At 37.6% G+C, this 22,662-nt stretch overlaps 1 protein-coding gene across 4 annotated transcripts in view; it reads left to right on the top strand.

Moving 5' to 3' along the window:
- CADPS2 (calcium dependent secretion activator 2) overlaps positions 1-22,662 on the top strand; it is a 409,931-nt gene that overhangs the window by 272,120 nt on the left and 115,149 nt on the right. For all 4 annotated transcript variants that reach the window (XM_083366018.1, XM_083366019.1, XM_083366020.1 and 1 more), the window contains exons 17-18: positions 9,991-10,094; positions 16,921-17,077. In XM_083366018.1, coding sequence (XP_083222144.1) covers positions 9,991-10,094; positions 16,921-17,077 — 261 coding nt within the window. The remainder of the gene's footprint in view (positions 1-9,990; positions 10,095-16,920; positions 17,078-22,662) is intronic.

The raw sequence follows: 22,662 nt of genomic DNA on the forward strand, positions 1-22,662 counted from the left end.
CAAGAAGCAACATTAGAAAGAAATGTTTTTCTGTTGTCAGAAAAATATTCAGTAGTATTGTAACAATAATAGCCTTATAAAATTAGTTGAATATTTCATATATTATGCTAATTGGCTAGAAAATAAAGCCACAAGCAGCATGTGTTATTTCTTCTCTGGTGATTCCATCAAATTTCAGTCATATTGCTTAAGAGGATAACATATCTTGTTTGCTGTACAAACTTTCTTTTTTCAAAAGGATGCATTTACTAACACATATTTTTCTTGTCAGAATAAATAATGAAATAAGAACTTAATGCTTTAGAATGCTTATAAAGAAATAATCTCAACTTTTGAGCAGGGTTTTCCGAACCTTTCTTTTTACATAAGTTATAAATGAAAAGGATCCAGGTGACTGTTGTGTTAATTGTATGCATGTACATATTCAAGTTTGAATTCTGCCGTTTAATCTCTGTATATATATTTGTTTGTGTGTGCATTAATGTGTCTGTGTGTGTTCATTGTAAGCCTCTCCAGATAATCTACATACATTTTTCTCTCCAAAATCCTCCAGTTTAAAGGTCCCTAATTAGTTTTGCATCTAAATGTGTGTATTTGAAACGTCTGGACCTATCTGAGCAAAGTGCCAAAGATCAGAATCACAACTGAATCTATAAAAACTGATACAGTAGTATTGATTAGCTAAATATGGGTTAGATCATTTGAACCACTCCAGAATTGTTTTAACTTCACCATCAGTTCAACATTGGTCACCAGGTCAACATCACTCGTGTTATTCTTAGTTTTCTTGTAGAGCTAGTGGCAATAGTTTAAGATCTTGTTGGAATGAATACCTGCAATAATCTCATGATTTTCTGCAGCCTTTAAAATGTCATATGTAAAAATAATAGGCATCCCATGAAAAAAAAATATTTTAAACATTCAAAAATGTTTAAAGAAGTAGAGATGCAAAAATGTGTTCGGGACATGATGTAACCTCTTTTGTTCCATTTTTTCTGTTTTCTTTTCTTTTTAAAGGTGCTACCTAATTATATATTTCCAATCTTTGATATGATTAGGCTCATTGTTGCATAGGAATTATAGGATTGTTCTGAAACAAAACTATAGTTTCAAAACAATTTGCTTAAACCTCTATTTCCTGCTTCTCAACCAGGAAAATTCCCAGAATATCTTATAATATTCTAAAAATAAGGCAGGTAAAGGCAACAGTGAACAACAGCTTTTCCTAACAAAGGAAAGGTGTGTAAAGTTATCCAAAATAATTAGATTGAATAAAGTCACCTTAAGCAGGGAGCATACTACATTTTTTAAAAAATATAGTAGAAACAGTCCTCACCAACAATTCCTTTTGGGATCCAAACTCTTGTTCTTCATGGGAAACTTTAAGTAGTCTTGAGGATCCGATTGGGAAATAGCCAAACTAACACTGCAAAGGATCTTATCCACTTTCTTAGAGCCCAAATCACTTCCCAAGACAAGGCCCCAATCAGCTCCATTGATATGGTCTAGCTGAGCAGTTTGTTTCTCCAACTGATGAAGAATTTTTCATAGCGGCCCTTCACATAGCAGACAGTAATGGTATGTAGGGATGTTGTTTTCCAGGCAGTAAAAGGAGAAGAGAGGAGAAATACTTTCAGACTTGATTTTCTTGACATAATTTTACATACATGAAAATAGAGTTAATACCTGTAGTTGTATTTCTTGTCTTGACTACTTTGAAGGGCTAACATGAATCTCGCAAATTAAGTTTTTTCCTCTCCTTTCCTTTTACTCTCCAGAAAACTACTGTAGGAAGGATCCCTTCTGAAACTCTTCCTTTGCCCCTTCTGTTTCTGTGGACTGAGATACCTTTTGCATGACAGTTGTCTAATCTGCAGAGCTTCTTCCTGTTTTCATAGTTATTCCCACAGACATCCTTCCTTAAAATGCAATGACCTGCCTTAAAAAGTGCTGCTGTTGGTGTTCAGCAAGCACAATAAAATGGCAAAATAGTCAGATATGAAATTATAGTATACTGCCAGGTAGTACATTGATAATCTAATAGATAAAGCTGATGATACCCAGCTTTTTCTTTCCACCCCGAACCAACCCGGTGATGCCCTCAACGTGATGTCCCGTTGCCTGGAAGCGGTCCAGGTTTGGATGGGGAGAAACAGGCTTCGTCTCAATCCTGCCAAGACTGAGTGGCTGTGCATACCGGCATCTCAGACTAACCAAGTTTTTCCATCGTTAACTATGGGGAGTGAGGTGTTACCCCCCGTTGATAGGGCTCGCAACTTGGGCATCCTCCTGGATTCACGGCTCAGTTTGGAAGATCATACAGGAGCCGTGATCAGGGGCGCTTTTGCCCAGGTTCACCTGGTGCGCCAGTTGCGGCCCTATTTGGACTGAGATGCCCTACGCACAGTCACCCATGCGCTCGTGATCTCCCGGCTAGACTACTGCAATGCTCTTTACATGGAGCTGCCCTTGAGGACCACACGGAGGCTTCAGCTGGTGCAGAATGCAGCCATGCGAGTTGTGATGGGAGTTTCCCCGATACTCCCATGTAACACCTCTTCTTCGCAAGCTGCATTGGCTTCCAGTTGCCCTCCAGGTGAGATTCAAGGTGCTGGTGATGACCTGTAAAACCCTAAATGGCATGGGCCCAGATTATCTGAGGGAGCACCTGCTGCCAGCGTCAATTTCCCATTGTCCTGTGCACTCCCACAGGGAGGGCCTCCTCAAGGTACCGTTGGTCAAGGATTGTCGGCTGGCGGTCCCCAGGGGGAGGGCGTTCTCTGTGGGTGCGCCTGCCCTATGGAACCAATTGCCATCGGAACTCCGGATTGCCCTGACCTTCATTCGTTTCGCCGGAACCTAAAAACCTGGCTCTTTGAGCTATCAGGCCTGGACTGAGGGGTTTTAATGATTTTAAATTGGGATTTTAATTCTTGGGGCCATATTTAATTTAATTTTATTTTAACTTAATTTTATACTGTATTGTTTTTAAATTTTGCCCTGTAAACCGCCCTGAGTCCTTCAGGAATAGGGCGGTATACAAATTGAATAAATAAATAAATAAATAAATAAATAAATAAATAAATAAATAAATAAATAATTTCATTAGAAATTTAGAATGTCAATATTAGGAAGTTGCTGATTCAGCTAATAGACTTCACAGATATTTATAGGATAAGGATACAAAAAAAAACCCCACAATATTAGGAAGTTGCTGACTTAGCTAATAGATTTCACAGATATTTATGGGATAAGGATACCAAAAAACCCCACAAATTCTCAAAACAAAATATTATAAGACAGAGCTTGTTCAAAGCATAGAATTCCAGCTTGCAAGTATGTATCCGAACTATCAGCCAAAATGTTGGAGGTGTGGTGGCGAAGATGCAACATATTTTCATATATGGTGGACCTGTAAAAAGGTTAAGGCTTTTTGGATAAAAATTTGGTGGAATATGCAGAAGATCTTCAAGCAAAGGACAAAGTTTTGTCCGCAATTGTTTTTGTTGGGCATAATTACAGATGCTACTGTTGTGGACACTAAGTTGATGTTGAACTTAATTACAGCAGCAAGACTCTTAATAGGTCAATATTGGAAGAAGGAGGAACTGCCGACTATAGAAGAATGGACTCTAAAGGTTTCTGACCTGGCGGAAATGGCAAAGATCTCGGCTTACTTGAAAGATCATTCGCAAGAACGTTATATTATGGAGTGGAAAAAATGGATTGATTATATCCAGAACAAATATGGGACTAAAAAGTTTCATTTAGCATTTGAATAAGTCTTCCTTTCTTTTTTCTTTTCTTTTTCTTTTTATATGTAATATTAATATTGCTTGTAGTTATCTTATATGAGCTAGAGAGCGATAGAATTAATAGTTTATTGTTGTTAGCATCTGGATGTTTATGATTGTTCTTTGTTTTTATACCTTGTACTTAGCTCTGGGAAGTCGGGGGGGGAGGGGGAAATGGGGGGCAGGGACAGGGAGGGTTAGGTAGGGGTGGGGGAGGGGGGATTGTTAAAGATAAAATGTACTGTAAAACTTTTCAATTAAAAAAAAAGCATAGAATTCCATAAAAACATAAGTCCAGCAATCTTTCCTTTAGCCTTACCCTCTTTTTAAAAATAGAATTACATATGCAGACATGATCCATCCAGACTTGGAAAAGATTAAAGACACAGCAAGAATTATCTGATGGAGGTTGAAATTTACTGTAGTTGATGTATTTACAGATTTCTAGATGAAAGAAACCAATCTTAAGAAAGAAGGTTTTTAAGACAAATAGCATAATTTGAAACATTTATGCGGAACAAGACCAACTATTAGGACGTATATAGAAATTGCTATTAAAATACAACATGAAACCAGAACAAGTAAAATAATGGATGATAAAATGAGTACAAAATTTTACGGTAATGATTTCATTACAGCAGTGGGAGGACTTGTGGAAAAACTGAGTAAAATTTACCCCATGTTATAATTTAAGAGAAAATTGGTATAAAATGTTTTATAGGTAGTACATAACTCCATTGGTAATTGCAAAGATAAATAAATTATTGAATAAAAATGTTGAAATGATAAACAGAACGAACATTTTATCATATGTGGTGGTCATGTAAAAAAATACCCAAACTGTTGTGGGGGGGGGAGAAATGTTATCATTATCCAATATTTTTAAAAACATAGGTTGAAGTCAAGCCTGTTTTTTCCAGAACATGTACATAAAAATATTAGGATATATTAGGATATATGCTACCCCCACACTGGAAAAGAAACACTTTTCACCTATTGGGTACAATTTAGAATTTAATATTAATATTATTTTTATGTTTTATGTTTTAAAATTATTTTTTGAGTTTTGTCCACTCTCTTCCCTTTCCCTTTTTTTCTTTCCTCTTAAATGCTAGTGTGCAGTGATATCAATATTAATGTTTCAAGTTTTACATAGATAGATGGTTGTTTCTTAAGATGACATAAATCTAGTTCTATATATTGAATAAATGAAACTAGTTTGAGAACTTCATCAGCTGACTCCTCCCAACAATCTGTGCACTAGGCAGCTAAGGCTTGAATTCCTCCAAATAAGAGAAGATCATAGCAGTTATTTGTTTGATATCTTTGGAACTACCTTTCCCCCAATTGCATCTGTCCATTTTATACAGTTATATAGAAGGGAGTCACTTCAGGTCCATTCAATTACAAGTTGCTATCTTCATGAACCTTAGAGACAGATTAATTGTTTCCCTATCCTACTATCATAATAGCTATCAAAAACTATTTTCAATAGACCGTGGGGATAGGAATGTTGTGGGTTTCTTCTTCCTGAAATATGAATGGTAGAGCTTTATTCTTCTTTGGGGCTGTTTTATATTCTTTTTATGTTTGCGTTTTATATAAATATGATATATAAGTTGTTCTGAGTCAGTTTCAACTGGAGCTGTATATATGATAGACAGAATTCAATTCTTCAGAAATATATTGTGTCTAATTTTGGACTTGCAGAAGATGTGTCAGGTTTGTTTGCATGGTGAGTCGTTGAAATACACAATTTAACCAAGCATGCATAAATATACAGAACTGTATCCTTAAAGAATTGTTAGAGAACTCTTCTATTAACAAGGCAAGATATTAAGGCTGTTAATAGATTGTGCATAAATATATACCTGTTATAGTCTTGGATAATGAAAAAGAATATAGAAAGAGATCTAAATCAGTTTATTTTTAAGGACTGAAGTAGACCTCTTGAAATCTCATCAGCTGGATTTTTTCTTTAGAGACACTTTCTTAATAATATAACTTATTAAACACTTATTCAATTCTTTTATGTTTTCTGGTTACATGTAGTAACCATGTTTTATATTACATGTAGTGAAATTCTTATATTTCTCAAGCAACTATAAATTCTATCCTGGACTTTACCAATCAATGATATCTAGATGTATTGGACTAAAACTCCAGAAATATAATATGTGGGGAATTCAGGAAAGATGAGTTCAGTGTCAGTTTACAAAGTAAATCACAATATAGTTACATACAATGAATATGTGTATTTCTAAAGCATATTCTTTGTATGTAACTATATCTAATATATACTTTGCAGAGTAACCATGATAAGCCAGTTAAGATGAAAAGGCAAAATACAATTGCATTTAAAACTTTTCCCCACCCAGAACTTACCTACCAAGTTGAGAAATGTATTTGTTTACTTATTTATTTATCAATTTTGTAGGGGAATATATTGGTACACCTTTTTCAGCTGTTCCCTACTGATTGGACATTACATTTGCTTATGCATATAATGATTTTGTTTCAGATATGAATTAACTACAATTAATACTTTAGGAAATGGATAATTTGTTCATTTAAAGTTATTTTTTGTTTGTTTTAGAAGCTATAGATTTTTGCAGTTGTTGCTTATTTTGAGATCTGCTTGAAAACTATTTTTAAAAAGCATCATGGTTTCTTTCAATTTAAACAATTTTGTAAGAGTATTTTCTAGAGAGCATGATTTTTGAAAGTGGTCTTCTAAGTTGGCATGTTTATCTGTATTTTTTTCTAATTGACACAATTTTATATGTATTTTTATTTATATCTGTATGCATTTTATAAACTGCAAATTGTGTTACAAGATTATGAAAAATAGACAAGTAAGCAAATGTTTTTCCAGAAGAATCACATAGGATTCAGTTATTTAAAAAAAACAAACTAGCTGAAGAATTTCTTCATTCCTAGGAATCAGTTGAGCCAAATTTCAGTTTTTCAGCTGTTCACAGGAATCTCCCATTGTCCATATTGCTACAGTGTGATCCATCAGTAAAAAAAATAATAAGAGGGATTGGAAAGATCATATGCTAAGTTGATTAATGTATGTAGTGAAGAATATTTTGGATGTCTCGATATGTGTCTACCCACATATGCCTCTTATAGTAGGCTCTTTTCAATGTCTTGCTCCACTAATATGTACATACAATGCTTGACATAATGGGGTTTTGTTTTTCATTTTTGTGTGTGGACTCTTGGTGCTGCCGCGAGTACTGTAAATGACAAGAGTCTCAGCAAAGAGGAAGGTTGCCTTGGTGATGTTCCTGAGGTTAAGGTCACTTTCCATTTTCAAAGACAGCCAAGGTGGTGATGTGATAGATTTGAGTGATATTTGTGGGAGTGGTGAAAAGGAAGCTGCTGACAGGGTTGTGCTCCTAGTTCTTCTCCCCAGGAAAGATTTTTTTGTTCTTTTCAAAGCATCTTGATCCTAGTGAAAATTAAATTACAAGTTTAGGCTCTGTTTGCTTTTAATCATATAGGAACATGGTCTATATTTTTTCTACTTTTCTACTTCCTCTAGTACTATACATTAATTTCCTTGAAAATAAACAGCTCAAGTAAGAAAATCTTGTATAGGTTCCTATAATGAGTTGAATAAATAAATGTTATTAGAATCTCCATGAATGGGATCACCTGAAACAGAAACTGGTACCATTTACAGCAGGGGTGTCAAACTGCCGGCCCGTGGGCCAGACGCATCACGATGAAACTGCACCCACCCCATTGCTGGCAATGGGGGGAAAGTTGTGCGACATCATGTGATGTCGCGAGTTTGACATGTCTACTTTACAGAATCCTTGGTGAATTCCATAGGATGTCCCCAAACTGAGCTCAATAACCTGCTTATACTTTAATTGCTTGATGAATCTTGCTTTGCTTAAGCAATTTTTAAGTAATTAAAAAAATACAGAACCAAATGTATTTGGAAAAAAAAGGGCAGTACAAGCATTGTTTAAGAAAATAGGAGCTATTTGTGCAAGTGGTGCAACCTCCAGCCAAATTTAAAATACTTCTGTACCAAGACATGAGACAAGAAACATCAAAAGTTCACTATATGGTAAAGGTCAAATACTACGATAAAGGATCAGAGTTTTAATCTTTAGTGAAGTTTTCTCCAGCCCAATGTCTGCCAGATATATTGGATTACAGTTTTCATATTCTCCATCCAGTTGGTGGGTGCAGCTATGGAGGTATATTTCAGAACTTCTCCAAAATGCCAGGTTTTGGGTGGGGGAATTTAGGTATGGACATGTTTTTAGACCCTAAGGGCTGCACTATGCTTTCAGCTAAAGAAAGGGGAGAAGACCATTGTAGATGGGAAAGTGACACACAATGACTGGGGCTGGAAAGGGAATGAATTAGAGTTGCCAGGGATTCTTGAGTGGGGCTTGTGGGGAATTTAGTGGAGAGTTACCAGGAGATATCTACTGAAGAAGCTGTGTAGCCTTCAGCTGTGGTTTAATTACAGTAGATGCTCTTGCGAAAAGAGGCATCTGTCTAGATCTTGCTATTTTTAGGTATGAGTTTATGGGAGAAGTCATTAGTTCTTAGTAAGACCACAACCTGAATAATATGAAGCAAAGGATCTTGAAAGATTAACCAGAATATGTGCATGTTATATTACATGTATATGCATATTTATAAATCAACTATTTGCACATATAACTTAGATTACAAATAATCCTCATTTAGTGACCACAACCAACAACTTGATCATTAAGTGACGTGGTCACTAAGTAAACTGACTGTGCTTATAATTTTACTTCAGCATTCTTTTGCCATAGAGGCCTACAAAGGTCATAAATGCAAGGATTGGTAATAAAGATACTTTTTTCCATCACTGCCGTAACTGTGAACTAAGCGAAGATTACCTGTATATACATTACATGCAATATGTGAAAATGTCTTCAATTTGGAAACATTCAGGTAGTCTTTGACATGACCATAATTGAGCCTGGAATTATGGTTATCAGTCATGCTGAACATTAAGTGGTTGTAGCCATGCTCAATTTTATGGCCTTTTTTGGTGGTCATTAAGCTAATAGGACAGTCATAATGCTGTCATTAAGCAGACCTATGGCCATTAAGCAAACGTATTGTCTGCAATGGGCATTTTTTTTTGCCAGAAGCACTAGTTTCTGGCCAAAAAAAAGTTCTAGGTCATGTGATCATGGGTCACTGCAAACAGCTGTAAATATGGGCTGGTTGCTGAGTGCCCAAAATGTGATCACATGACTATGTGGGGGATGGCTGTTGAAACTTCAGATCCAGGTCATAAGTACCTTTTTAGAGATCCATTGTAACTGAACAGTCATTGAACAATCAGTTATATATCAAGGACTATGTTTATACAAATAACAATTAAACAAAACTAAATATAATTTATTTTAAGCATAATTTTCCTTCTGTACTTCCTTGCTTTTGGGGTGGAGATAAACTTTCTTGTATGTGCTTATGAGCATACAAATATAGATATATAGATAGACACAGTTATCTTAGATATAGACAGATGATATAAATATAGATTATAGATATAGATTAGATATAGATATGTTTATCCTATTTTGTGTCTTTAAAGCTGTGGTTATTTTCCATTTTGCAGAAAATGGTAGACCATTTTTTCCTCATTTTTAATATTTTGGTAGTGGAACCTATATTTTCAACTATGGTCTCATTGTGATGTATCTTAGAAAAGGATCGGCAATCCTGGTCACTGTTTAACATTAATCTTATTTTTACATTGTACATAACTGGAATTCAACTGTTTGAAAAGCAAGAATTTTGCATGCTGAGCACAATTATACTTCCAGTATAAATAATATTGCAGCCATTGTGTGATGAAGAAATAAACAAACCAGTAGCTTCTGCTTTCTTTGCAGAGATGACCTTGGAAAAGATTAGAATTTACTTATTCTAGAAGTTGAGCATCTGATGTGCCAGTGCAGTTTCAACTGCTAGTTAAATTGGAAAGTGCTTCTGGTGCCCACTCATTTCATGGCAGGTTAAATATTTTATGTATTTGTACAATTTGCATTAAAAGCATCCCTGAAGTGTCAGATGATGTCAATCTCTTGAAATGGTTTAGTTGTGTGTCATCTGGAATGTTTCCCATGCCAGCCTTTCCTACTTACAATCATTCTGGTTTGTGTGTTCCTTTTCACTACAGAGACGCTGAACTTGGCATCTCCTTCTGTAAAGCTGGAAGAGGTTATTCATTTAGCAGAGCTCTGCATTGAAGTCCTGCAGCAGAATGAAGAACATCATTCAGAGGTGAGGATAACCGTATTAGCTGCACAATAATGCTTTAATAACCACCCTGCACTGCCTCGGTGTGAAGCAGTTCTGTCAAAAAACATTACAGAAAGAACCTCTAATATATGTTAAAAGCAATTTACATTTGCAGCATTCTCAGAGTTGTGAAGGGTTTGAAAAATCAAGTGAAATAAAGCCCTGCTCCTTTTTTTTTGTTTCAGGTTTAAATATTTAAAAAAGACATAAATGCTGGGGGGGGGGAAATATAAGAGCAAAGAAGAGGTGGTGCTAGCCATTATCTTACAAATAATTCTCCACATTCTTATCTGAATAAAAATAAGCACCATACAGCAATAAAAATAGAAATGCTTTCTGTCTTAATGTAGATACACAGATTAAATAAGAGGGCCGTGTTTCGTACGCTTCCTTCTTAGTTTGGCTATTATTTTTTAAAAGAAGGATAACAACAACAACAACAATAATAATACTGCTACAGTCCACATGAAAGTTTTGGGGAGCCCTATCAGTGAAATCATCTGAACAAGTCTTCTATTCAGCGGCAAACCTTTGTTATTTGTGGAGGACAGAAGTTGAAGCCAATTCCCAAATATGCAGTTCAACACAGGGGTTTTGTATTAATAAAAAAAGTTTTTTTATTAAATACAGTGAACAAATAAAGTTTATAGAATTGCATTAATATTCATTTTGACATTTTAAAAGTTTGATGAACTAGCCTTATTGAAGCACAAATCTACTGGAAATTCATATTTTAACATAAAAACTGTTATATATATATTTTTCTCCAGCGGAGACACACAAAGTAGTAAGCTAAGATATAATGTCTATAAATACGATCATTCAAAACATCTGCTTTTATCTCACACTGTCAGTTCTAGATTTTAGCTTACATCTGTCATGTGTGAACTTGTTATGGATATTTTATTTTATCCTGAAGAAACAGCTGCTTCAAAGATTTGAAATTAATTCCCATGAGGCATTCTACAATGGTATTGCCACTGTAAATACTTAATAATGCTTATATGTGAATGTCTCTTTTGAGAATATATATTTAAATTAAAATCACTAGAAATTGCAGTAATTATGATTGAAAAAGTACATTCTTAATACTTAGTTTTAAAATACAATGTCCATTATATATTTTTCCTTCTGCAAAATAGAAATGTAACTAGAACCATAGTAGCTGGCAATTTATTTTTATGTTTAAATGTTTAAATGCATCAATAGAATGCTGATTTTTTTAAGTATACAGTATATATGTATATGTATATGTATATGTATATGTATATGTATATATATATATATATATATATATATATATATATATATATATATATACATATATATACATATATACATATATATACATATATATACATATATATACATATATATACATATATATACATATATATATATATATATATATATATATATATATATATATATATACATATATATATATCGTATATACTTGAGTATAAGCCGACTCGAGCATAAGCCGAGACCCCCAATTTCACCTCCAAAAACTGGGAAAAGTTGTTGACTCGAGTATAAGCCGATCCGCCGTTCTGCAAGCCTCTGCCGCCGGCGGCGGAGGCTGGATCCGCGCTCTGCAAGCCTCCGCCGGCGGAGGCTGGATCCGCGCTCTGCAAGCCTCTGCCGCCAGCAGAGGCTCGATCCGCCATTTTGCAAGCCTGAATACACAGGAATACCCTGTGTGGCCACGGCTCTCGGGGAAGCCCTGGCTGTCCGCTTCCTCGCTCCACGCTGCCATTCGGGGCCCGCGCGTTCCCCGGGCAAATCGCGGCGCCCAGGAGGCGAGGAAACACGCCCGCTCCAGTCGCCCCCCCTTCCCTCAGGAGACACGAAGCAAGTGACCGCCCGGAGCTTACCGAGGACTTGCGCGCGGCGGAGGCTTCGGTGCTTCCAGGATCGCGCGCACCTCTCCCAAGCCGCCGCCGTCCGGAGACCTGCCGAAGTTTGGGGAGGTTTGGGGAGGTGCGCGCGCACCTCCCCAAACCTCCCCAAATGTCGGCAGGTCTCTGGACCTCCGCGCCCTGCCTGCCTGCTTCTTTCCGCTGTGGAAAGAAGCAGCCTGCCTGCTTCGTTCCGCAGCGGAAAGAAGCAGGCAGGCTGCTTCGTTCCGCAGCGGAAAGAAGCAGGCAGGCTGCTTCGTTCCGCAGCGGAAAGAAGCAGGCAGGCTGCTTCGTTCCGCAGCGGAAAGAAGCAGGCAGGCTGCTTCGTTCCGCAGCGGAAAGAAGCAGGCAGGCTGCTTCGTTCCGCAGCGGAAAGAAGCAGGCAGGCTGCTTCGTTCCGCAGCGGAAAGAAGCAGGCAGGCCTCTGTCGCCGCCGGCTGGATCCGCTCTCCGCAAGCCTCTGCCGCCGGCTGGATCCGCGCCCTGCCACCGGCAGAGGCTTGCGGAGCGCAGATCCAGTGGGGGTGAAAAGCCCTTTAGCAGGATTTGCCTGCATGCCGGCGGAGGCTGGATCCGTGCTCCACAAGCCTCTGCCGCCGGCTGGATCCGCGCCCTGCCGCCGGCAGAGGCTTGCGGAGCGCGGATCCAGTGGGGGGGGAAAAGCCCTTTAGCAGGATTTGCCTGCATGCCGGCGGAGGCTGGATCCGTGCTCCACAAGCCTCTGCCACCGGCTGGATCCGCGCCCTGCCGCTGCGGAGCGCGGATCCAGCCTCCGGCGGCGGCGGAGGTCTAGGGGTAGTGGGGGGGGGCTCGCGGACATAGATGGGCTCAAGTGGAAGCCAAGCAGCCCTCCGAAATCTGGGCTTCTGGACGGAGCAGCCAGTGGTGCGTTTCAAAAAGCCAGATAAGGCAGACAGGGAGATGAAGAGTTCAACCGAGTTTCCTCTTTTGTTCAGGCTCCCCGATCAGACAAAGAACTAGCCAGCGGCAGGTTTCTCCCCTTTTCCCTCCCATCTCTCTTCCCCCAACCCTTGGGTCCCACAGCAACTCACGAACTCCAGCCGCCCCTTCTCCTTCGAAAGGTCTAGATCCCGAGATAAGATATATACAGAAATATACATAAAAAGAGACGGACGCAGGCTGTTGGTTTCTCGCCTCATCCCATGCACGCACGAGGGGGAGAAACAACGCTCTGGGCGGCAGAGTCCTGGAGAAGGAAAACGGGTGCCGTTGCAGCGCCCGGCGAGTTTAAAAGCAGCGGGTGCAGATGCCTGAACAAAAGAGGAAACTCGGTTGAACTCTTCATCTCCCTGTCTGCCTTATCTGGTCTTTCAAGAGGAGGGTATTCCTTTCACTTCTTGAACTTTCCCAAAGACTTGCAAACTTTTCCAACCATTACTTCCAAGGATCTTTGATTTTTATTTTTCCCCTTGCAACCTAGAGGAAATGAAGGTGAGCTGTTGATCTAAGTTTCTCTCTTCTTCCTTTGTAATTAAACTGGAAGTTTTACGTGTGGAAGGGGTAATCTGATTTTTCCTTCTCCAGGCCTCTGCCGCCCAGAGCGTTGTTTCTCCCCCTCGTGCGTGCGTGTGTGTGTGTGTGTCAGACAGAAACGGGCGGCAGAGGCCTGGAGAAGGAAAAATCGGCCGCAGCCTCGGGGTAGGCTTCTCCAGGGGCGCCGCCGCGATTCTGCAGGGGCCAGGTAGGGAAAACTCGCCGGGGAAAACGGGTGCCATTGCAGCGCCCGGGGAAGCGTAGCCTGCTTGACCCATGGCCTCTGAAATGTTCAAAATCCAACTTTTCTGCTTTTTGAAACGCACCATCGGCTGCTCCGTCCAGAAGCCCAGATTCGGGAGGGCTGCTTGGCTTCCACTTGAGCCCATCTATGTCCGCGAGCCCCCCCCCACTACCCCTAGACCTCAGCCTCGGTCCCCTGTCCGACCTGGAGGAGTATTTTTTTTAAAAAAACTTCCATCGGGATTTGTTCCTGGAGTTTAAATCCTTGCAGTCCGAAGCAAGAGAGAAAGCCGCGACCTCCTCCTGCGGGAGATTCTCTGCCGGCTCCGAAGAGCTCGACCACCAACGCCGGGGCGGCAGAGGCTTGCAGGGCTGGCAGAGGTGGCGGCAGTCCAGCGTTGTTTCTCCCCCTCGTGCTCCCCCTCGTGCGTGTGTGTGTGTGTGTGTGTGTGTGTGTGTGTGTCAGACCCGCAGGAATGGCTAGTGAAGGTGGCGGCAGTCCGGCATTTGCGTTTCTCTGTGTGTCAAGCCCCGTGGGCTCAACACACAGGAAGGGGGGGAATGCCGGAATGCCGCTTCCCTACCAGCCATTCCCGTGGGTCTGACACACACACGCACGCACGAGGGGGAGAAACAACGCTGGACTGCCGCCAGCTCTGCAAGGCTCTGCCACTCCCTTCTCTCAGCAGCCTGTTCCGAACGAAGGGACAGTTCTTTTTTTTTTGTTGACTGGAGTATAAGCCGAAGTGGGGTTTTTCAGCCCGAAAAGTGGGCTGAAAAATTCGGCTTATACTCAAGTATATACGGTATATATATATATCCCATTTATATCCCGCCCTTCTCCGAATACTCAGGGTGGCTTACAATCTAAGAAGCACAGATCAATGTGCTTAGCAATAGCCTTCGTTCTATGTATATGCCTGCTTATTAGGGCTTTCACACACACCCCAAGCGGCATTTTTACAAAGTCAGCTTATTGCCCCCAACAATCTGGGTCTTCATTTTACCTACCTCGGAAGGATGGAAGGCTGAGTCAACCTTGAGCCTGGTGCGACTTGAACCTGCACTAATTGCAGGCAGCTGGTGTTACTTAAGGAGGCATTAGCCCACTGCTCCACCAAGGCTATTGTGCCTCAGTTCAAACATTATATACTTGAGAGTAGCATATATCTAAAAATTGTATAATGATACAAAAATGGAGACAAAGGATGTCCATCTTGCTAAGTTCAACACATTTTTAACTTTTTTTTCTCTCCTGTTCCACATTTCCAAAATTATGGATTACCCCAGGGAAAAGAGGTATGTTATTCATCCCAATCAAAACTGACATTTTGGTCCTGATTCCATGCATTGTTAAACCATTTTGAATGTATGGCATCAATTATTTTCTCTGATGGCATTCACTTTATTTACTTGTGGCATTCATTATTTCATCTGTATTATTTTTTTATCTTTTTAAAATTATACCTGGTCCAACAGATAGCTGATTAAAAGTAGATATCAGACAGATTTAACTTAAAGAGTTTCTTCTACCAGCTTTGAACAAGTAAAAGTGGAATAATTTTCATCTAACTCATAAAGTTATAGATTCGAGACTATAAAATACATGTGACAAATAGAGAACTTTTCCAGGTCAATGTCAGCCAAATAGGTATCCTCTGGCTCATACAGAATACCAATGTTTTGCTGGCATCTTCTAATATGGCTGCAATTCATTCATCTACTCAACAATATGGACAAAAACATCCAAAAATTATCTGACAAGCCCTTTTACTCTGAAATATTAGTCCTATTGCAAGTTCTTTGAGGACAGCATAGAAAAAGAAGATAAAAGCCTATGCAGTTCAGTCTTGGACAGAACATTACTAACTGAGCCATTGCTGAATATTGAAATGTTATAATTCAGTAGTACAGGAAATATATGTTGCTTTATTGTATACTGTAAATTAGAAATAATAGTCATGTAATATAACAAATAAGACTTTCAACTCATACAGTATTTTTTTCTTCTTCCACTTGGAATCTGTGTGATTAATCAGTAATTGAATTCATTTTTCATGTTGTTTTATATTATTCTTGACAGAACCATGCTCTCTGTGATATTAATCTTTCTTCATGACTTTATTCCCAGGCACCAGTAGAGCAGGGTATGATCAAGAGACTCACGGAAATTTCTACTTTTGCTATTGAATGTGATTTATTGGAATCTGCCATGCATTACCTTTTTCAACTTATTTCCATTTTAATATTATTTTATCTTTGCTAGCTGGAAGGAAATTCTGATCTCTGAGTTTCACAGGGTTATAATTACTAATTACAATAAGTTGTTCTTTCCATTTCTTTTGAAAGAACTAGACATTGATTAAATTATTGTAAAAACTGGTCTCAATCTCAATCTCAGGATTAGCAGTCAACATGATTATCCTTTTATACGCAGTTATTCTTTTCATACAAAGAACCCCCTATCAGAACATAAAAAGTACTGAAGATATCTTTATGCTTGGGGGGTGGGGTGTTTCCCACTTGAAGATTTTTATGTATTTCAGTTTAACAGAGGTACCATAGAGTTTTTTACAAAAGCAAGTACAAATTTATATAAAGTTGATTCATGTATGCAGGAATTTAAAAACCCAATTTAATATTAAATTGTTAAAAAAAACATTGAGCTGTTTTCTTCAATCATAGCATTTAGATAGTATTAGTTGTTAATGTAACTATCCAATTGTATGTCTGATATATTAAGAAACACTTTTAGGCTTGCAATTTTAAAGAGAAATGTTTACTTCATATGCTAGATGGTGAATGTCCTTTTTACATCTGAAATTTTGAAAATAGAGTCCATCCTTTTTCTCATAGGACGTCATATCTCTTACATTGGCTCTCATATTTATAACTACATCTACAGTAACATGAAAAAACCAGATTATCAGATTATCAGGGTATAATAATCAGGTCCCTAGTTTATGTGTCAGTCAAATTCTTTAATCAAACATAATACTCTCACTGAAATGCTGTATACACATGAAAATTACATTGGATGCAAAATTCAACTTTACTTAATGAAGAATTTCAATTGCTTTTAAAAATATATGCCACATTCCATAATTTCATAGATGTACCATTTTTATGCCTTGCTTCATCATATCTTTTTTTTTTAATTGATGATGCAGGCCTTTGCATGGTGGCCAGATCTGTTAGCTGAACATGGGGAGAAGTTTTGGTCACTTTTTACTGTTGACATGGATTCTGCGCTGGAGACACAACCACAGGATAGCTGGGATAGCTTTCCTCTTTTCCAGTTACTCAATAACTTCCTGAGAAATGACTGTAAGTTTGGTATTTGGTTATTGCCAGTGCTTTTTTGTAAAAGAAAAAGATGCCGGAACTCACACATGTTATACAACCCACCTTGCCAACACTACAAGGTTCCATCCAAAAAAGGTGCCGGAGCTCTGTTCTGAGCGTTCAATGAGAAAAAAAGCCCTGGTTATTGCTATAGCTACAGTTACTTTCAATTTTAAAATCTTTTTAAGATTTAAAAAAGTTGAGGGTAACTTAGAATCTTTAGCTTCATTTATTTAACCTTGGGATTTTCTAGGTTTGTTAATGATGCAGGGAAGTAAATCCCGCTGTGTTCAGTGGGATTTATTTCAGAATAAACATACAAAGCAAATATTAACAGATTTTAGATGAAGGTTGAAATTCTTTTGCTGTTGCATTACAGGTAGCACATGGCTTCTTTGTAGACAGGGAAACAGATTGGCTTTAGCAAATTTCTTGTAATCCCAAGAAATTCAGTAGAGATCCTTGCTCACATTTTATCTCCACAAAAGAGGATTTAAACTACAATTAGAACTACTTTTCCTCTAGACATTTAACATTGAACAGTCCAAAGAAGTATAAAGAGACTTTCTTGTTGTTTCATAAAAAGGTTTTGAGCTTTGTTTCTCTCTCGTTTATTTTTGTAGCTTCTCAAATATATTTCTAAATGTTTACATGGATCCAGATACTGTATAATGCATCATATATGCAACAGTTTGTTTCTTACTGACTGCAAGCAAGAATCTGTGGTTACAGCTGACAATGACTTTAGTTTAAATGAGTTTACAATTTAAACACTTGTACAAAAAAAAACTCACCTGTACATGATTTTTTTTATGAGAAGCAGATTTTTTTTATAGTGAGAAGTCCTTTAAACTTAGAAGGCTCTAATAAACCAGTGTTTCCCACGATACTTAAACTATAAAGTTATGAAATGATCTCTGAGCTTGGTTTTTTCTTGCAGACATTTCATTACCAAAACTAAGTAACATCGTCAGTGCTGGGAGGAAGTGGAGTTTGCTCTTGTTTTATATTCTAATGGCTTGCCCTGTCAGTGTTGATGGGAGTGGTCTAGATCAGGGGTCCCCAACCTCCAGTCTGTGGACCAGTACTGGGCTGTGGCAAACCAGCAACCAGGCCACACAAAGAAGCAAAGCCCCATCCACAAGATGCAGGCAATACACAAAACCATATGCCCTCTGGTGTGTGGAAAACCTCCCTTCACGGAACCAGTCCCAGGTGCCCAAAAGATTGGGGATCTCTGATCTAGATGGTTCCTTGGTTGGGTTGTTTAAAGTTAGCTAGTTTGGCAGTTCTTTTATTGAGGTATTCCTTGCTTCTTGATTGTTAGTCTAATGTTAATCTTGGTGTTAATCTGTGCTAAACTGGGTGTTGGTTGCTTGTGATGAGGTGTTTTGGTCTTTTCGTTTCCTTTTTGGCTTGTTGATTATCATCTTTGAATGGTATGTAGATGTTGTTTATGTTTATGTGCCTGTTGATGGCCAATTTGTCAGGCTTCCAGAAATTCTCTAGCATTTTTGGACTTGGTTTGCTCTAGGATGTTCACATTTTCCTAGTTGAAATTATTGTTAAGTCTGTCCATGTATTGTGAAATTAAGGAGTTTTCATCGTGTCTTCTGACTGCTAGTAAATGTTCATGAATGCTCTCTGCTAGTCTTTTCTGTTACAAAACTATGTTTCCAAGCTCAGAACAACCCACATTTATAATTATGGTTACATGATGATTTATGATGTTTACATTCGGAATCTGACAACCATCATTTCCCAAAAGGTGAAATGGGAGAGTCTGCTTAACTAGGGTTTTCAGCATCCACTGCAAGCACAAAAAGAAGAGGGGAATTGGCTACATATGTAGCAAAGGACACTCTACATATCATAGCTTAAATTATAATATGGTTTACATAGTTTGGTAATGAGAAATATTCTAGCAGAAAAATTTGCATTTGGTCATACAATCATATCCTTAGAACCATGAATCATTGTAGAAATTGCTCAGCTTGAAAGCACAAATGGGGACAGGGTTGGTATGGTGGGGGGGGGGGAAGGAGTATATTTTTAATTATTTAATAAATGTAGCAGCTATTAAAGAGATAGCTGCAAGATTGGGTGCAACTTTGCAGTCTAAGCTTTGGCCTTTTTGTACTGTACATGTGTCAATCTTACTAAAGCATAGATCACAATGCTACATCTGCCATTTTGTGAATTTTTTTATATAGCCGTACACACCCAGGATACACCTAAAAATACCCATGTGTGTGTGTGTATGTGTGTGTGTGTGTGTGAAGCATGTGTATGTGTGTGTTGTGAAGGCTTGGTCTCCATTCCCCCTAAATATTCCAAATTCTTTGCTAGCATTTCCTATTGGTCTTACACCCACTGCCATTCTTCCTAGTTCCCTCCAGCTAGAAAAAAACATTATTATTGAACCCTACAGTAACTGAATGGGATTACTTCACCTACTGTATCATCAATGCCAATTCAGAAACTGTAAACCTTTATATTCCATAGTCTTCCTGTTCTTTCATATCACAGCTGCTTTGCCATCTTAAGTCAATATTACTTAGTTTCTCACTCAGACCAACAAGTAATACTATCAAACAGAAACATTAAAAAGGGATCTATTTTATTTTTTTAAAAAAGTAGACAATAATGTAAAGTCTTGAATTTAAACTTTTTCTCCCCTCATGTCAGTTAAATATGGAATTACTTTAAATAATAATGAGAAAACCATTTCTAAGGGGAGAATGTATTTATTAAAATGACAGAAAATGTATGTTCGTAATGAAGCAGTTATGACCTGTGTTACAAAGTGCTGCTGCTGGAACTTGAAATACCAGTAATTATAGGGCTAACTTTCTTGTTTCTTTTTTAATGCAAGTGTAGTTGCTTCAGCTGTAGAAAAATCAGGACAGTTCCTGCTTCTAAGTCACAAATTACTTTTCCCCAAAGCTGTTTATTTGAAGATGAGTTGGAGTCCATAATTACCAGCCCTTTCATAGAGTGAACACGTTAAATCACAAAGGAGATTTCATGCTTAGGGTATTGATGTCATGTGTCTTCTTTTAATGGCTAATAAATAAAGTTGTTCAAATTTATTGCTGGATATTTTCATCTCTTTTAAAAAAAGAAGCTCATAAAAATCTAAGGAAAAAGGAAAAATCTGAAATTCTGCTCTCTGGAGAATAAAAAGGCTAGTGTTAATAATTAACAGGGAGAATGAAGTGGAGTCAAATTAGTCATAATAGAGCCCAGAGTGACTGTTAAGTTAACCTCTCATTATCAAAAAGCTCATTAGGAAATGAAGAGGTGAAAATCCTACTAGATATTTCTCTAACGTTTTTAATGTTTCAATCTTTCAAATGTGGACTGTTGTCGGTTGCATTTTGTTCTCTTGCACAAGTTTCAGTCTCCACATTGTGAATCTGTGAAGAATTTCTAGATATATGTCTGTGTGTCATTATGTTTCTTCTTATGGATTGACAGAATTCTACAAAGATGCACATCAGTCCTGGATTAGCCACTAAGCAATACAAGTATGTGCTCAGGGCACCAAGAGAAGGGGGGCACCACAGTTTTTCCCCCCCACCTATCAAGACCTGAAACTCTTTCCAAGTCACACTCAACTTTAGTCAAATATTCTGTAATTGCCCTTATCTATGATATTTGACCTTGCTCTGCTCTGTTACAAAAACTTTTTTTGGCATGGTAACTAAAATTTAAAAGTTGGGTTTGAAGTCTTGTTGGATATCACATTTGTTCCTGTTTCATATTTTGCTTCCATACAGGAGCACATTGTTGAGCTGTGCTTAGGGCATCAGGTATCCTTAATCTAGCCCAGAAGCATATGGATGTATACGTGTACATATATAATTTATATTAATATGTTTTAATATACTTATACATTAATAAAGTCAACAGCCAAAGTGTTCATAAAGCTGAATAATATTAAGAATGTTATTCAAAACACTAAAGTAAGTTTCAATTGTCCTGATCAATTATTTTTCTAGATTTCAGGATTGCAACACATTTCAAAATATAAACTCAATTCCTGTAATTTACTGAATTGCTAATATTTGTTATTTATGTAATGCCAGCAACACAAAGGACAACCTTGTTATATATTAAACCTTCCCAAGTATCTAAATAGAAATTGTATAGGGAAGCAATTTGAAACCTTTTGTTTATCAGTTTTGCTTTTAAATTAGAAGCAGGCTAGCTCCATTTTGCAGTCTGCCCAGAGCCCTTCCTTCATATTTTTCTATATGAGATCTGTTTGTCACATTGTTTTTAGAAATTATGCCTGAGTGGATTTATCACCAAATAAACAAATGTACAATTCTGCATTTTTAATCTCCTTTGCCATTAAATACTTTGCTGTTAGTGCTTAAAACAAAAAAGGTGGTTGTTTTTGATTTTATTTTTTAACTTTGTTTTTCTTTGTTTCTTATAAGATTGGTCTAGCTTCCAAAAAGCTACAGGAACAAGGTGCTGATTTACCTAGCCACATGTTGAAATGTAACACACTCAAGAGATGACAGTATACAATGTGCTTTATATTATTTGTGTCTTTCTTTTTTATTTAGCAGAAAAATAACACACATTGTGGAAGCTCCTTGGAGTTTGGGGAGGTGATACCAGGGAGGCACCCTACTCAAAGCAAGAGGGTGGCAGTAGTAACTACCAAACTGCTATGCCAAGATAGAAGTTAAAGTTAGAATGTACAATATATTCCAGAGATCTTTGGGAGAGGTGCTTTGAAACCTGCAATCTTTTACGCATACACTATGCCCATTTTTCATCTTTAATAAAATTAATAAAGTTCCAAGCAACTCTCTTTAATCTTTATCAAACTTTTTCTAAAAAAAACATTAGTTTTGGTATAATTCATGAACATTTATTTCCACTGAGCTATTATTTTAACAAAAATTATGCAAAATAATTTGCTTCAGTAATTTTTATACAAAAAATACAAAATAATGGGTTATATTTGGTGTTTTGGAGCTGTTACACATTGAGAAATGAAACTACTCTCATTTCACATGATTGTATACAGTAGGTATTTGGGCAAGTTTTCCTTTTTCATAGGTGCCTAAAGAAAACCTTCAATTGGGTGGATTCTCTATAGCTCATTATTCTCTTCTGTTTATTGACCTTGTCCCTAGTACCTAAATAATAGTTTATCAGAAAGCTGAGGGGTTTTTTTAATTTGCCACAAATGCATTCAGTAGATTCAGGTAGCAATATATTGTGTAGATTTATACAATGTTAACAGTTAATGTATCCATGAAATTTTGTTGAGCAGTGGACAGTTCATTTTCTTGATTTTGAAGGATTTTTATGTTTATGAAGTAGATTTAAAAACAAATAAAAAATTTAGAAACTATGCCATAATTTTAGTGAGAGATGCTACTGTATAGAATATTACATTTGACTAAAGGTCAAGCTTTAAAATGCTAATGTTAAATGTTATCATAACAAATATTTAATGAACAAAGTTGCTATTTGGATCACGTGTTATCTTGTAATAATTATGCCTTCCTACTGGACCATATGGAGTGATTATAAACTTC

Source organism: Vipera ursinii, assembly GCF_947247035.1.
Source record: "Vipera ursinii genome assembly, chromosome: 6".
In the NCBI taxonomy this organism is placed as follows: domain Eukaryota; kingdom Metazoa; phylum Chordata; class Lepidosauria; order Squamata; family Viperidae; genus Vipera; species Vipera ursinii.